This window comes from Panthera onca, chromosome C2 (genome assembly GCF_046562875.1).
Source record: "Panthera onca isolate mPanOnc1 chromosome C2, mPanOnc1 haplotype 2, whole genome shotgun sequence".
NCBI classification, from domain to species: domain Eukaryota; kingdom Metazoa; phylum Chordata; class Mammalia; order Carnivora; family Felidae; genus Panthera; species Panthera onca.
The window spans coordinates 66,461,836-66,478,803 of NC_138347.1; the positions used below are offsets into that span (position 1 = coordinate 66,461,836).

The following is a 16,968-nucleotide window of genomic DNA, read 5'->3' on the forward strand; positions in this document are numbered from 1 at the left end:
TCCGACTTCAGCCAGGTCACGATCTCGCGGTCCGTGAGTTCGAGCCCCGCGTCAGGCTCTGGGCTGATGGCTCGGAGCCTGGAGCCTGTTTCCGATTCTGTGTCTCCCTCTCTCTCTGCCCCTCCCCCGTTCATGCTCTGTCTCTCTCTGTCCCAAAAATAAATAAAAAACGTTGAAAAAAAAAAAAAAAAAGAAATAAATACACCTGGAATGCAGAACATGGTGGTAGTAAAAATGACAGTAGTACATTAAAAACAAACATCTCCTGTTTTGCCAATAGAGAATGGGACAATCATGTCATGATTGCTGTGGCATGTATCACCTTGAGAGGGAAGAGTGGCTCAGCTCATGAAGGCGAAATCGTTTAAGGAAGCCCAAGATGAACTTTGATGAACTATATAATGGTGCCATTAAGTACATTCCGCATATTCTCTATGATAGGAGTTTATTATCTTTCTCAGAGTGTGGATCCCAGGCCACTCACTGCAGAATCACCTGGTTTGTCTGTTAAAAATACAAAATCCTGGCTCTATCCTATATACATAGAATTGGGCAAGGAGAGGGGGGCTGATAAAATCCCAGAATCTGCATTTTTAAGCACTTCAGAGGATTTTTATGCACATTTGAGTCTGAAAGCCACTGCTTTAAGTCCTTAAATGGAGGTACTAATAGTAACTGGAAGTCGGACCCCCTTCCTACTCTATGGAGCAGCCCTGGTAGGCTTCAGCTCCAATTTTGCATCAGGCAAACATACTGTGGAATATTTGAGGCTCAGGGTTCTCCTAGGGCTAGATTGCCTGGAACCTTTCCTCTCCTACCATAGTGATTTCACTCAGTCTGGGGACTACAGAGGAATGGATTTTTTATTTCCTTCTCCTCCTTCCCCGCAAACAGTATCCTCCTCTGAATTTTAACAGATATTAAATCAATGCAGACATCCTGTTACACCTTCAAACTTCTTAAAATAGATGCTACCTGTGCTTTAAAAATTTCAATTGAACAACATTTATTAAAAACCCACACAAGGTCCTCCCTAGGTTGGGTGCTATGGCATATACTATTGAAATGGACACTCAAAAGCTCTGGTCATAGCAGCAGTGAGGAGCTCTTCATCTCCGTCTGATGGCCCAGCATATCAGTTCCAGGCAGTCCATTTTCAGAATGGACAGAAAAATAGCAGTGTCAAGGCACTGTCACGGATTATGTTATGGATGCCTCAAGTTTAGGGACTTCTGAGAACCTAAGATAAAGTGATACGGATCAACCCCTTTGGGAGCAGCAATTCTTTTCAGAGCACAGAAGTGGAGAGGTCAACCCAAATCTTGGGCTGGATTTCAACGAAGAGCCCTGCCACCCGAGCGACAGATGAATGACTGTATGCCTTCACGTCTGGTTGCCTCCATGATAAATAACAACATTGGTTAGACATCTAAATCACAACAGGAAAAAAATCAAAAAAAACCTCTATTGCTAATTACCTGTTCCATAAAGAAAATTAAAGATTTAATTAATACTCTTTAGGAAGTATTTTGGTATTTACATTTGTTGATTATCCAAAAGCAATTTTGATGAGCGGATCTCAGGAAATCCCAGCAAAAATTATTCTTCAAAACATTCATTTTCAAGAACTTTGGCTAATAACATTCATCTTGGTAAACAGCTTTGTTTTGCTGCTACTAATACTTTGCAACAAATTTACCTTAGATTATTAAAAATTATTTTTTCTCAGAAAACTATAATTCAGTCAAGCCTCACAAGCAAGAAGAAATGGAGTTGAGGGGTACTGCTAAGTTTTCAAGGCTGACCCTGAAAGGCATCAGTGATGGGTTATTTTTATTTTTTAGCAAGGGAGAAAATAAAGAAATTGAGAGAGGGTTTTTAATTAAGGGAAAGAAAGAGGAAGAAAGGGGAGAGAAGGAAAGGGTTATATGTATTTTCGCTTCTGTGTCGTTGTATTACTTATTTTTTCAGAATGTATGTATAATTTTTTTTAATTTATTGTTTACAAAGAGCTTTAGTTGGGTCTTTGTGCATGCATTTGTGCAGCCTCTGTCACAACTCGCTTGTGCCATACTCCACGTACAGATCCTGATTTGCACAGCTCTACTTTGTGTCAAAAAAGAAATCAGGCCTCGGTTTTATGGCTGAGGATATGAAGACAGACTGGAGAATATGCTAGCTGATCAAAAGTGCTTTAAAAATCCTTCCCCAAATTCCTACAACTGCCTTTCTAAAAGCACTGGCTAACCTTCTTATTTTAAGATCTTCTGGTAGCATACCTTGATTTCCAAAGTACTTCTGAAATTTAATTAAAATGGAATAGAAAGTGAACTTAGTGTTTTTTGCCTAGTTTTAAAATGAGGAGCTGAAAGTGTATACTTACTATTTTTTTCTAATATGGAGCAAAATCAGGACTGCAAAGACCTGCCTCAGAGCCAGAGAGCGGTTATGGGTAAAAAGGTGGTGCTGAATAAGGCAGCAAATTGCAGTTTTTGGAAACCAGGTCTATATATTAAAGAAGAACCGGGGCAGAGAGAATTAAACAAGCAAAAAAGATGGGTAAAAAAAGGAACGATGAACAATTATGCATACGTGCACATACACCACCACCCTCACAAAATGTTGGATTATGAAATCTAAGAATCCTAGTCCATAATTCATGTAAATGTGTTGCTGTAGAACTTATTTTTACTTCTCTCCATAAATACATTGTTGACACAGAAAATAACATTCTTAGTTTACCGACTACACTTAAGAGACATTTCAGGAGTTGACTTTTCCTTTAAAAAAATAAAAACAGTAGAGGCTGTAAATCTCTCTTACTGCCCTTGAACAGGTCTTAGATTTCACCCTGCCTATTTCCAAATAGAAAACAATAAGACAGTGCAGACATCTGTAACCCAGAGTGAAGGATTTAGTGAGCTGTCAATTTCTCGGAGAATTCTCCTTTGCTGGTACTGCTGTTCTCTATGTATTATTAATCTATTTATATTTAACTCCAGCTATTAGTCTGCCTCTTCTAGCCACTGAACCATTTGCAAAGGAGAGGAGAGGGAGACAAGGGCTGCTATTATTAGGCATCCTTGTGTGTGATGAGAGTGGAGACAATTAAATAACACCATTTTGCTTCTTTGAAAACGACAGAGATTGTTTGGGGTGGACAACCCAGGGCTGGTTAACATAACCTTTCCCCTCAAGAAGGTAAAACAACAGAGATACATTTTTGAAGTACTTAATTAAGCCTTCAGCAAGGAGTGTGGGAAAGTTACAGACCTATAAAAAACCTTCCAATTCTGGGAAGAGTAAATTTTTTCTGTAGCACTCTGTCACTGCTCATTTACTGCATCATTTTGACAACATCTCATATTTCCACAAGGCTTTTACATAATCTATAAACAGGGACAGAAAGGTGAGGAACAGAATGGGGACAAAGTTTGGACCTCCCACGCTGTCACTTCCTTTCAGCTTTCCATTAAAGGGTGAGGCTGAAGGGTGGCATTTTAGGATGATTCTGTTAAAAGGCTGAAATATTAATAATCAACACAGCAAGAAGAAAGCTGTGCAGAACTGCCACCGCTTGCTCACTCTTCCAGGATGGGCGTAATTCAGTCATAATGAAGGCTCTTTAACGTTCCTCCCCCAAACCTTTTTCGATCAGGAAAGCCTGGAATCTGTTGGCAAGAAAGATAATCACGTTAAGTCTCAAGCAAGCGGAGTTCAAGTGCTAATAGCCTTATAAATTTTTCCCCTTATTTTCTGTTTCTTTATGTCACCCTGTTGTCCCTTACAGAATCATCTCTCTGAGGTTTTACTCAAATAATAAAATAAATGTTCCCAAAATGGAAAACATTTGCCAACAAATTGGTGATAGTGTCATCTAAATCAGGGAAGATGAAGGTGAATCTCATAACATTCGCCTACTGGATTTTTACATGAATTGTCCACATTGTGATAGGTCTGGGATATGTACCCTCTGGAGTCTTAAGCAAATGATTTTCTCCTATGATTTTATAATATAACCTTATCCCTGCATTCTTTTTGTTTCTTAGAACCTTATTTTCCCTTAATCTGATATTTTTGCTTTTGTATTTAGCAGGACAGAAGAAAATGCTTTTGCCTACAAAGGATCCCCACCCCACCCCCCGCCTCACCCTTTTTTAAGCCACTTCTGAAAATAAATTTGGAAATCACCTCTCTTCAAATTTAAGAGCCCACTTTGTCAAGAATAGATACAGACCTGATTACCTTCCCTTAGAAAGTATCTCTTCTCTATGACCTGTGAGAAACAAATAAAGATTTTAAGGGCTTAGCAAAAGTGGTTCACTGTGGTTACCACTAATGGGACGAAAAGGCATATACCCAAATGAAGAGTTTTTTCAATAGTTATGGACATCTAGTTAAATCTCATGCTAGTAAGATCAGGATTGTGGGCATATTTCCATAAAAGCTTGCCTTATTCCCAAAGGCATTAATAATAGATTAAAAATTAAATGAATACACAAAAATGGCTAAATCATAAGAGAATGGGATAATAACCCATGCAGTTCCCAGTGTACGGAAGCAAATCTGGCTCAAAGTTTCCTAGCAGTTAGCTCAAAGATACAAAACAGAACCCATAAGATAAAAGCAGAACACTTTTACTACTACAATAGTACAGGTATTCCTTATAGCCAAGTCTGTGTAATGTAGTGAACTGCCACATCCCTTGAGTAAACGCAGCGATAAATTTGGTAGGTCCTCAATGGAGACAGATGACACAACATCAAAGGCATTCAAGTAGCTTCTTTCTATGGACTTAATCTGCATCCTTAATTCAGTAGTTTCAGAACTGTATTTGGTCAGCAGGAGAAATGCGGTAATACAGTGGATGTATCCGCACAAATCCATCACTACTATTGAAAAAAAAAACCCTCAAAAATACATGCCCTAATATAATTTAAGAGTACCATGTTTTCAGATGATAGAAAATAATTTAAAAAAATAATGAATTCTGTTCTAACACTTGAGAAACTGCACTGTTTGTGAAGGTGGTATGATTTTCTTTACACAGAGCTGTTGTGATTAAGAAAAGCCAACTGGATAAGAATACAGATTAGATGCAGATTAACTCTCTAAGACACTGGAATCCAGAATTATGAAGCTAAGAATTCCCCTGAATAAGAGCATGGCGTCTCCTTCCAGGGCTGTGCCACCTTGATCTCACCGGCTTGACAACCAAATCATCTGGATTCTTTCTACCATTGAGACTATGGGTTACTTCTAGCCACAAGAGACCCAGTGTAAGGTTGCATTCACTGGCCACAGAGGTAGAAAACCTGGCTTGTGATTAGCACATATATCAAAATACTGGATCCCACAAAAACCAAGAAGAGGCTGACTCCTCCACAGCAGGTCAGGAAAACCCTATCATTCTAGAGTGGGGAAGAATTACTACTAAAGGGAGTCAGGAGAAGGAGCTAGATTCCCTCTTGGTAAATAAATCTTTATACTAAATTCTGGAAGATATGGTAGAAAACTGGGCAAAATTTAGTTGCCAGGTCCCGTGTTTTGAGGCAACCATGTTAGTCTGGAGGTCTGGCCAACTTCCTGATCCATATACCTTTCACTGTGGTGATGAAGAATGATGCTACTTTTTGCTTTTGCTCCTAATTCCCTACTCTCAACTTGCAGTGTCTTTCTCTTACCAAATATTGTTCTCTTCTTAAAATGAACCAAGTTCCCTCTGATTTTTTTAAAATAAAGTCTTGCCTGACAACTCAGGTCACACTAGTCTATAACCCATTGTTTCTCTAGAGTCTAACTTATTAACATTTAAAACATTTTTTATTTTTTATTGATGTATGGTTGACATACTATAGTCGTTTCAGGTATATAACATAGTGATTCAACAATTATTACATTACAAAATGCTCACTACAATTAAGTGTAGTTACCATCTGTCACCATATTACAATATTATTGACTGTATTTTCTATCCTGTACTCTTCATCCTTGTGACTTACTCAATTTTCAGCTGAAAGTTTGTACCTTTCTATCCCCTTCATCAATTTTCAAATTAATAAATTATTAACAAATTAAGCAATATATTGTGGGATCTTTCTGTGTCAGACAAAGATCTGTAAGTTGTTTCTCTCGGGGCAGAACAGTGTATCTGATGGAGGCCATGGATCTAAACTAAATGGAAGTTCTTATGTTTGAAGCTTGAAAGTCACGTGGAGGGAAAATCCAGTTCCTTGCACTGCTTCCCAACATTTTCCATGTTATGGCACATTTAGAAAATGCTAATATTTGTACAGCACACTGGGTTCAATGAAAGAGGCTGCCGATCAGTTAGCCTGGGGGGCTCTGGCTGCTTCGACTGAGGGCATCACTATCTCGGCACACTTGTACCATATTTGCCACACTCCAGCTGGGAAGTTCTGCAATGAAGCAAACGGTTCTCGTATTAAACGGGTAGGGGTGTGGGGCTTATCTTGTTATGACATAATGGACAAAAGGGCCAAATATTAGATCCCTAAATAGATAAAAGAAAAATGATTCACAAAGAAGAGCTATGAGGAGGGAAATGTTTTTCTTGTCCTCTTAAAAGGAAATGTAATACACAAATCAATCTTTTTCAATAATACATACAGAAATACATTCTTTTACTTTACTACGCAATGTCAACATGAGGCAAACAACTTAAACTTGGTCAATACTATGTGCAATGGAGCCCTTTGGCCTTGCGAAGGAAGGACAAACAGTGCTCTAAATTACCAGTATGCTGAGTCATTCTACATTTTCATTCCAGTTCAGGACAATAAGATGATGCTAGCAAGAGTCAATACTTGGAATGCAAAGGTTTCTGATAGGGAAAATTACGGAATCAAGATGACATAACCTTAAAAGTAATAATAACATTTGTGTGGAGAATAATAACAGCTGGGAGAGCAAAAAGAACGCAGGGCTTTAGGCAGAATCTCCTGGGTTCTGTGCCTTTTGTGGGGGCTGAGAGGATGTGAATAAATACAAGAAGAGCTGGAAAACAGGAAAACGTAATTTGTTTTAAGGAGGGAAATTAGGTTTCTTTTAAAATAACTCATTTAAATCCAGTAGCTTTCATCCTTTGCTCAGAGAACACTAGTGATAAAATAAATATGTCAGCAGGCCTTGAGCAATTATACCAACAGATAAGAGAGATCAACACAAATGTTCAGGCTATGAAGTTCAGGATGAAGGAATAAAAGGGCAAAGCATTCTCCAAAAACTTTAAACTCTCATAATATATAAATTAAGTTTAAAAATAACTTAATTGAAGCTATTACCTTATCAAAAAACCTACTGAGCTTGACAGCATTGGAAGAACCTGCAGCTAGGTACCGTGGATTTGTGCAATCCTAGAAGATAAAACATAAGATCCACATATGTCAGGACACATCAGCTCCTTGTTAGTCACTACTGTTCCTGTTGCACTTTTCTACAGTAAAATGTTAGGCATAATACTCTCATGAAATATTCAAGTAATTTTCAAATTACAATGCACAAAGCTGAGCGGAAAGTGCTAAAGGAAGATAAGGGCGCTTTTTGTCATTTATGCTATGATAGAGCACACTGAACCAATGTATTCACCATCAAATAATTCATAACGGAAAAGAGGATTGCTAATCTTACTAATAAGAAAACCAAGACACTAATCATGTGACCTACCTACATTTACCCTAAAAGCAGAAATAGAGCCAATAAAAACTTAACACTTCATTTTTTAGTACGAGTTACTCAACAGCATCATCTAATCAAGTAGTATATAGTTCATACACAAAGCGGGAATCATGAAAACAGGAGTTAGAGGAGCAAAGAACAAACAAAACAGTTGCCAGGGATTTCTCACTCATTGAATGCAAAGTACTACATCTCTTGGTAAGCCATAGAGATAATAATAAACAATAAATATATTTTTTGATAATAAAAAATAAACAGTAGGTTTATTATTAAGTAACAATCTATTACTATTTAACAGGATTTTGAAAAGTAGGAAAAAAAATGGGGCCCAGAAGAGACAAAACAATTTGGAACATTACAATGAAATAACTAGTACATTACAATAATCAGTAAAGATCTCAAAAGGTTTATTATTCTTTTCCTGGAATTCCAGTGTCAAGCTGCCTTTGCTTGTCATCATTAACTTGCCACCTCAAGAGATAGAGCACTTTGATTTTTACCTCAAATGCCACCTAAGGCCAAACTATAAGGGTATCAGACAGGCTCCTTTACAAAGATGGCATTTGTATTTCAGTTGTAGATGGTCTATGTCCCTTGGGCAATTACTGCAATTACTGTTGCATTTATTCTGTTTTGTATGTAATCTCTAAACCCACATGATTCCTTTGTAGTAAACTGTGTAATAATCACCTCTTTCACTCATATATAACACTTCAAGACTCACATTTTTCATTTTGGCTGGAAACTATAATGCATTTTCCAAAACCGCACCAAAAAAGAGACTAACTATAACAAGCTTTTCAAAAATCACAGAGTACTAGAAAAACCAGTAAATTAGCCAGAAAGTTTTGAATCTGAATATCTGTCCCAACATTTCTAGACTGTGTAGCATTGGTTAGGTTACTAAGCCTTTCAACTTGAGCTTACTAATTTGTGAAATGAAGATAACATAACAATACTTACCCCACAGGATTTTCATGAAAGTTATATAAGATAATGCATGTCTGGCACATACATAGCAGATACTGAAATATTAGTTCTCTCTTCATTCTAAGAAAATGCTATCAGATTGAATTTTCAGGCACAAAAGCACCTAACATAATGAACGTTAATTCCACGTATGGGGTAAAGAGACTGAAACATCATCGTGGAAACTGTTGTACTTGAAAAAATGTATAAACACATTTATACAGCAGTTGGGGCATATGAGACACAAACCTTAGGTAGACTTATGTTAGACATGTTTTCCAAAATGGATATTGATTACATAGTCATCACAATGTCAAAAGACTTCAGAGATGATTCAAGATAGAGCTATAGTGCTAAATACAAAACCTAAATCAAACAGCAAACAAAGCTTAATTCTAAGGCTCACGGTTTTACACTGACCAGGCTAGAGACACCCTATGATTTTAGGATGCCAATTTTAGAGTTGAAAGAGCCATCTGCCATTGACCATGGCTGGGGGCAAATACCAAAGATTAATAGCTTTAAAATAGCTTGTCAAAACTTGAGAAAGGAAGGGAAGGAAACTAGGGAAGATGCTTCAATATAATCACTTTGAAGTAAACACACAACAGAGAAAATCTGTCCTAGACACAATAAGCCTAACAGGATTTTAAAAAATAAGTAATCATTTCCCTTTTTATAATTTAAACCAATTTACTTTTTTTCAGGCACAAGATAGTAACTTTGATTCCACCTTTGATATATACATTTATGTTGATTCTTACTTTTCAAAACAGTTTTAAGTGAATTCAATATTGTAACTAATATTGTTATATTACATTTTTACTTGAGGCTTAATATCTACTTGCTGAGTCTTTCTGACTGCTATCTCTTTTTGAAACTCCTATCAAATTTTCCTCCTCATTTTTCTGCCCTGAATCCTCAAAACCCTCTTGTTTCTGTTGTATTCTTGAAGCTGTACATTGATAACAGGGCAAAAGTATGCTGTATGTGAACTCTGTGGAGATCATGGGTGCCAAAGTACCACCACTTGAGTCCTTTATAACTTGTTAACAATTAAAAATGGTGCTGCCTTTGCAAGTAAAGTAGGAAAAATACATACCTGGGTGATTGTCACAAAAACCCACAGGCACTACAAACAGATAGATTCCAAAATATATGGAAAGTAATTACTGGAACAAATTAAGTATATTCAATGGCAAATTTCCCATTGGAAATAATGTTGAAACAAAGTAACTTCAACACTTCTTCAACAAGGACATTATACATCCTCTGTAGCAGAAATCCTCTGAAATATCATGGTCCAGTTCAACTAGCTGGGGCATTGACAGTGAATATTCCATGGTGGCAGGTGAGAAAAATAAGGCACCCCCACCACAAAGCAGAATGTAAAAATAACAGAATGGCAGGCAGAAGTGGATTCAGTTATGGGGTAGAGGTTGGTTTGAACCAACCAGTGTTCACAACTGTTGATTTGGAGTAAGGGCATCAGAATGACCTGAGTCATTAGCTAAAACTATAGAGCCCTGGTCCTCCTGTCAGATATTATGAATAAAAAGCTCCAGTGGTGGAGCACTTATTCAAATTTTTTCACAGCTACATTGATAGTATAAATATATAGTCAGGTTTGGGTAATTAGTGATTTAGATGATTTGTAAGAGCTTTTTCAGTTCCAAGATTCTAAACGTTAGTTGGAGAATAATTAAGTGGAAGACAGGCTCAATTGCAGAGCACTGGCTCTGGAGTCAGAGTGCCTGGTTTGACCTGTCTGTATAACCACGGCCTAGTTACCTCTCTCTGGTTCTAATATTCATCTTTGAAATGGAGTTAATTACAGTACCTACCTTACAGTGTTGATGTGAAGACAAACGTGAGATAATGCACATAAAACACTAGAACGGTACGTGGCATGTAATAAATGCTCAGTAGATTAGTCATTATCATTAGTTAAAAAAATTTTTTTAATGTTTATTTATTTATTTTTTTTTGAGAGAGAGACAGAAACAACGTGAGCAGGGGTGGGTCAGAGAGAGAGGGAGACAGAATCCAAAGCAGGCTCCAGGCTCTGAGCTGTCAGCACAGAGCCCAACTCAGGGCTTGAACTCCTGAACTACGAGATTATGACCTGAGCCAAAGTCAGACACTTAACCAACTGAGCTACTCAGGAGCCCCTAGTCATTAGTATTATTAAACCACAACTAGCACCATATGTCTGGAATTGCCAGTGCACTGAATATGTTGCAGAAATCCTACTTGTGAACAATGACATATAAACCATGACTGAAGCTGCTGGCCAGGATCCTTCTCTGGGCAACATTATCTGGCTTATGTGAAAACTTCTCTTAGCCTTTTTAGCATCCAGTTCAAATTGAGCTAAATTTTCTCAGGAAGAAACTCAGTGCTCTGTATACATACAAGTTTGTATTAATTACTGCTCACGAAGCACTCCTAGTTTACACAGTTTGTAGTTTTCTCATTTATCTATTTCTTTGCTCTTGAAGTTAAAGTCTGTAGTTTAAGAAGCTGAGAGGCTTTTCTAAAGCAAGAATAATCAAGATGTCAGTGACCTTTGTTACCTTAATTTAATTATTTTGATTTTGGTATGATCTTAAAAAATCTTTTCAAGAAAAAGCCCAGGGTTGACATTATTCATAGAACAAAGTTTGAACATTCCCACAGATAAGCATATAAGAAGGTTGAGTTGACTGTTCCCTATCTGACAGTCTATGTTGATTCCAATTTTCACTACATATTGGATCAGAACCCAAATGACTGATAGTAAGTATAAAGCTTCTTTCATGAGAATATATGACCTAAGTCTTCAATTTTGGCTTTGCCTAACAATAACACAAAAATGCATGAGTGAAAACACATACCAGATTAATTTCTTCTGCATTGAAATCCTCAGCTAGGAAAGCAGTCCTAGTTAAAACTTCATGGCGCTTGGTTTCATGAATCTGATCCAGTTTAGTCCCTATTACCAACAGTGGGATTTGGTTGTCAGCAAACTGTTCCCGGTCATAATCCCTGTAATAAGTAATAATGAAGAGGTGAATAGAATTTACCCTTCTGATGTAGATGTGTAATGTTTAAATGTAAGTAGCTTACGCTATTTTACTGAGATTTCACTGACTCTCGCTTACCCATCACCTATAAACCTACTTTTCTCCCAATTTCTTCCAAATACTTATTCATTTATCAATCCATCCTCACCATTTATAGAGTTCCAACTATTCATCTAACTACTCAAATTTTGTTTCCATGAATCTTTATAGACTACTTGAATAACTGAATGTCCACCAGGTATATGAAAGTAGGTTAACTTGACCTCTCCCAAAGTTCTGTATTCTCAGGCTAACAGCTCAGGAATTTTTCTAGGTAGATGCACAGAGTGAATTCAAACCTCAATGGAATGAAAATGCAAGAACCTAGCATGGCACTCAAACCTTTTGCCAGAGGGGAAAATGACAAGCTTCTGGGCATGCATAAGCTCTATACCTACCATACATATTTCTGTCTATGAATAGTAAAGAAAAATAGATCATTTCAGGAAAATAAGAAACAAGGGTGCTGAAGGCCAGAAAAATTGACCACAGATGATGCTATGCCTGGGACAAGATGGATTCAACAAATGGAAAAGGAAAAGAAACAGTTGAAATGCAAAACGAAAAGTAAAAGGAAAGAATTAAAAGCCAAATAGTTGTTTGTGCTGACACAAGAGTCATGGGAAAGAGAGGACAGACAATATGGATCACTCATGGTTAGTGGTATTGGGTGACTGGCTATTACAATCCTTTTTTTTTTTTTTCAATTTTTTACCCAAAGGACAGAGTGGTGTCCCTTCTATTACTGAAAGGAATATAGAGCCAATGTTGTTCAATTAAATTCTATTCACATATGAGAAATAAAACAGACTTGGATTCCTGACATGTTATAAGCTCAATTTACAATAGTCAACAAAATCTGGTTGCAGACACTTTATGACAGCAAATCAATATTGCACAATACAATCAATACAACCCAGTTGAGCTTAGCTTTTCTTCTTCCTTTGACATTATTTGTCTTTCTCTTTAAATAATCTAAACTGGGGGTGTATAGTGTGTGTGCAAAATTACCACATCTTTTCGCCCTTCACAATAATCTTACAGTGCTTCAGTTACTGCCTAGCCTTGGAACACAAGTGTTTTCAACTATGTAACCTGCCATTCCTTAAAAATATTATCGTTGTATTTACTGCATCAAGCCAATAATAGCTTGAGTTCAAGGCCTTTGATTCTTCTTACCAACACTGACATTGATTTAGGAGATGTAGTCCAAAATTGAAATCTGGTTTATTACAGAATAAAATTTTCAGAGTGTCCTCCTTTAGGAGTATTTCTGATACTAACTCTGGCTCACATACAAACTTTTGTATGTATTTTATCAGTCATCATTTTTGATAGACATCTATCTCTGTCACTTGCAGTCTTGTATAATCTTTGTACATTAACATATATTTGTACATATAACATAACATACATACATCGCACATAATATATATGTTGTGAATCAACATACATGTATTCCATATGTAACATAACATATGTATGGTGCCATATACATTTAACTTATTCTCTTGTTTCTCTTTTTAGCTTTTCTTTTTATTCGCTTTTTCATTGAATCTTATATCCAATTTGAAATTTGATCTTGAAACCTCTTTTTATTTTATTTTTTATTTTTTAAAATTTTTTTAATGTTTATTTATTTTTGAGACAGAGATAGACAGAGCATGAATGGGGGAGGGGCAGAGAGAGAGGGAGACACAGAATCAGAAGCAGGCTCCAGGCTCTGAGCCATCAGCCCAGAGCCTGACACGGGGCTCGAACTCATGAACCATGAGATCGTGACCTGAGCTGAAGTCGGACGCTCAACCGACTGAGCCACCCAGGCACCCCGAAACCTCTTTTTTTTTAAAAAAAAACATTAGATAAAAAACAGATGGGGAATTTTATCATGGATGGATACGGCTGGTAACAAGTCAACATCACAAAGAGACAGACAACCAGGTACTGTAATTATATGTATAATACCACTTAGGCAAAAACAAAAAACAAAAACCCCTGTATCTTTTAGACCATCTTTTTATATTTAACTATCATTTTAGAGAAGATTTAGGATTCAGAGAAACAAGGTAAACAGACATTACATGGATATAGTCAGCAAAATCCAGAATACAAGAAACTCTACAGGACAAGCAAACTATCTTTCACAGACAAACTGCCAGAGTGCAAAAGAAAAAAAAGGGGGGGGGGAGGGAAATGTAAGATTAAAAGGTACTTAACAAACAAAATACAATGAATAGATCTTATCTAGATACTATTTTGAGCAAATCAACATTTATGAGACATGTGGGGAATTAAAATAATATTTAATAGTAAGGAATCATTATTAAATTTTAAGTGGAACAATTATATTTTGGTTATATTAAAAAAGTCCTTATCATTTAAAGTTATACACAGAAGTATATATAGACGATATGATACAATGTCTAGAATTTGCTTTGAAAAATAAATGGAGAGACATACTGTGTTCATGGATTGGAACATGCAACAAAATTTCTTTCCAATTTGATTTATAGATTAAATGCAATTCAATCAAAATCCAAGCTGAATTTTTGTCAATATAGAAAGTTGGTTTCAATTTATATGGAAAAGCAAATGAACTAGAATAGCTAACCAATTCTGAAAAAGGAACCATTATATACTTTTAAGACTTACTATAATGTTACAATAACGAAGACAATGTCATATTGGTGAAGGGACAGATACACAGACCAATTGTACAGAATCAGAGGGTCTTGAAATAGAACCATATAAATATGGTCAACTGATTTTTGGCAAAGGAGTAAAAGACATTCAATGGAGAAAGGATAATCTTTTGAACCAATGGTGTTGGAAAAACCGGACATTCATATACAAAAGTCAACCTCAATCAAAACCCCACACGTCATAACTTATTCAAACCAGGTCACAGATCTAAAGATAAACTTTCAACAACAAAGTTTCTAAAAGAAACAGGAGAAAACCTGTATGATCTGAGATTAGGCAAAGAGTTGTTAGACTTGATACCCAAAGCACAATATGTAAAAGAAAAAATTGAGAAATCAGACTGCATCAAGACGAAAAACTAATGCTTGAAAGATAACTGGTAAGAGAATAAAAAGACAATCTATAGACGGAGAGAAAAAAAATTTCGAATCAGACATCTTACAAAGTGTTATTGTGTTAGGTATATTCCTGTGATTGCTGTAACATTTCACACTAAAAGTGAAGTAATCTGGGCTTACCCATTTGTTACCAACACTCCAGTTGGCACCAAATCCCTGTTGAGAGCTTCCAATGACCAACGATACAAGTTTTGGGATGACTTCTTATTTGTTAAGTCATGTACTAAAATAATACCTAAAATAATCAAAGAAACTCATGTCAATACTCCAACAATTTCTCTTCACTTTACAACTGGCAAAGTGAGGCTAAGTAAATACAAGGTTGCTGAATAAACCTAGCATTCTAGGATGATTAACAAACACAGGCACAATTAATTTAAAATTTGCTCTACAAATTTCTACAAATCATTAATTACAAAATTTTCTTTGTCAGTTATATAACCCTTTTTAATTCTATAGGGGCTGGCAAAATGTCAGTAAACTTTCAGAATGTCTTTTCTGCTTTTCTTTATTAAACACTTGATGAGTGCTTCTTCTGCCTGGTCCTAACTATAGAACTACCTCATCAATGAAAGGAATCAAAACTATTTCAAGTATTTAAGAAATTATATTCCTACAAAAGCTAATTGTTTCGGCACTGTGCATAGTACCGTCATAGATATCACACATACACTACTACTTAATAAAATATTAAATAATAAAAATTTATGAAAAATATATTTATTTAATTTGACATAATTGCTATTTTGCAGCTGACAAAATGTAAATCACCTGAGCCTAATTAACTCAAAAGTCTAATCTTTTAGTTCTTTGAATTAATGACTAGCTATGAAAGCTTGATATCTATGAGATAGTTAATAGAGCAAAAGAACTATGTCACTAGAAGAAGGTAGGAAAAGCCAGTCAAAAAGTATGAATAGTAGAAAATAGGTGGACTTCTGAGAGATTGAGAAAAATAACAAAATGTAATGAGGTTCAGAAATACAATTACATAGAATCAGGTATAGCAGACAAAAATGCAGAGCAGGTAGACAAAAGGAAAATGCATAGCAGAGTTTAGAGTATCATCATGTGGTTAGAAGACTACAGATTTTCAAATCCTCAACCATTTCCTATGTTACCTAGATTCTACTATGAAGAGATGATGTGAAACTGATGATTCCTCTGTCTTCAAGATGTGAGATATGTCAATTTGAAAAAGAAGGGCAGAAAAGTTAGAACTATTTGGCTTCTCCGATTTTTACAGACATTTGTGCAAATAAGGTGCTTGTGCAAGTTACAGCTTGCTCAGATAAATCTGTATCCTCCTGGCATCTGGAACAAATAGAGAAATACAGATCTGACACTTGCCCTGTATTCAATTGTACTCACTCTACTTTCCTCAATAATGGGTTCTATTAGGCATTAAGGACACATGATACAGGATAGATTTAAAAAGAGCTACCATTAAAGAATATAGCTAATATCTATTCAGCACTTATATGCTACACATTGTGCCTTATATGTGTTCTCTAATTTGATTTCAGAACATCCCTCATGTTAGGTAAGAATTAGCATCTTCATTGTACACGTGTGGAAACTAAAGCTCAGTGAGGCTGAGAAACTTGCTCTCAATCACATGGTAAGTGAGTTAGGCAGAATTTGAACTCAGGTAATCTAACAGCAAAAGATTGGGGGAAAGCAGAATTAAGTAAAGGAGTGGCTTTTTCTTCTCTCCCTAACTTCCCAGATATAAATATCAAAAAATTATGGGTGAGGCTTTTGGTTGGGAGATGCAAGGATTACAAAGGCCTAGATGAGCTATTAGCTGAATAGGGAGGAGTTTATTTTTGGAGGCTCTCTCTTTAAGGCTTTTGAGCTGTTAAGGACATTTGAGCACCCTTTTTCTTTATTTTCCAATGAGCTGAAAGTTCTTTCTTGGTAGATTATGGGCTATAAGGGCCACAGTGGGGCCCAAAGGAAAGAAGTCAGTGTGACAGTTAATCAGAATATGTTCTAACCTTCAAAAGGGGCACATACACTTTACAGGTTTCCTTCAGGGACTGCCAGCCTCGTTCATCACAGTGGGAGAAAGGTAGGGTTTGAGGGAAGAGAGT

General features: G+C 36.3%; 1 protein-coding gene across 2 annotated transcripts in view; it reads right to left on the reverse strand.

The window, feature by feature from the left end:
* Positions 1–1,481: 1,481 nt before the first annotated feature.
* RABL3 (RAB, member of RAS oncogene family like 3) overlaps positions 1,482–16,968 on the reverse strand; it is a 35,464-nt gene continuing 19,977 nt past the window's right edge. The window contains exons 4-8 of one of the 2 annotated variants that reach the window (XM_060639869.3): positions 14,993–15,107; positions 11,544–11,694; positions 7,305–7,376; positions 4,238–4,276; positions 1,482–3,671 (exon numbers count right to left, since the gene is read on the reverse strand). In XM_060639869.3, coding sequence (XP_060495852.2) covers positions 3,606–3,671; positions 4,238–4,276; positions 7,305–7,376; positions 11,544–11,694; positions 14,993–15,107 — 443 coding nt within the window. In that variant the 3' untranslated portion in view covers positions 1,482–3,605. The remainder of the gene's footprint in view (positions 3,672–4,237; positions 4,277–7,304; positions 7,377–11,543; positions 11,695–14,992; positions 15,108–16,968) is intronic. The other variant, XM_081796588.1, reaches the window with a different exon arrangement.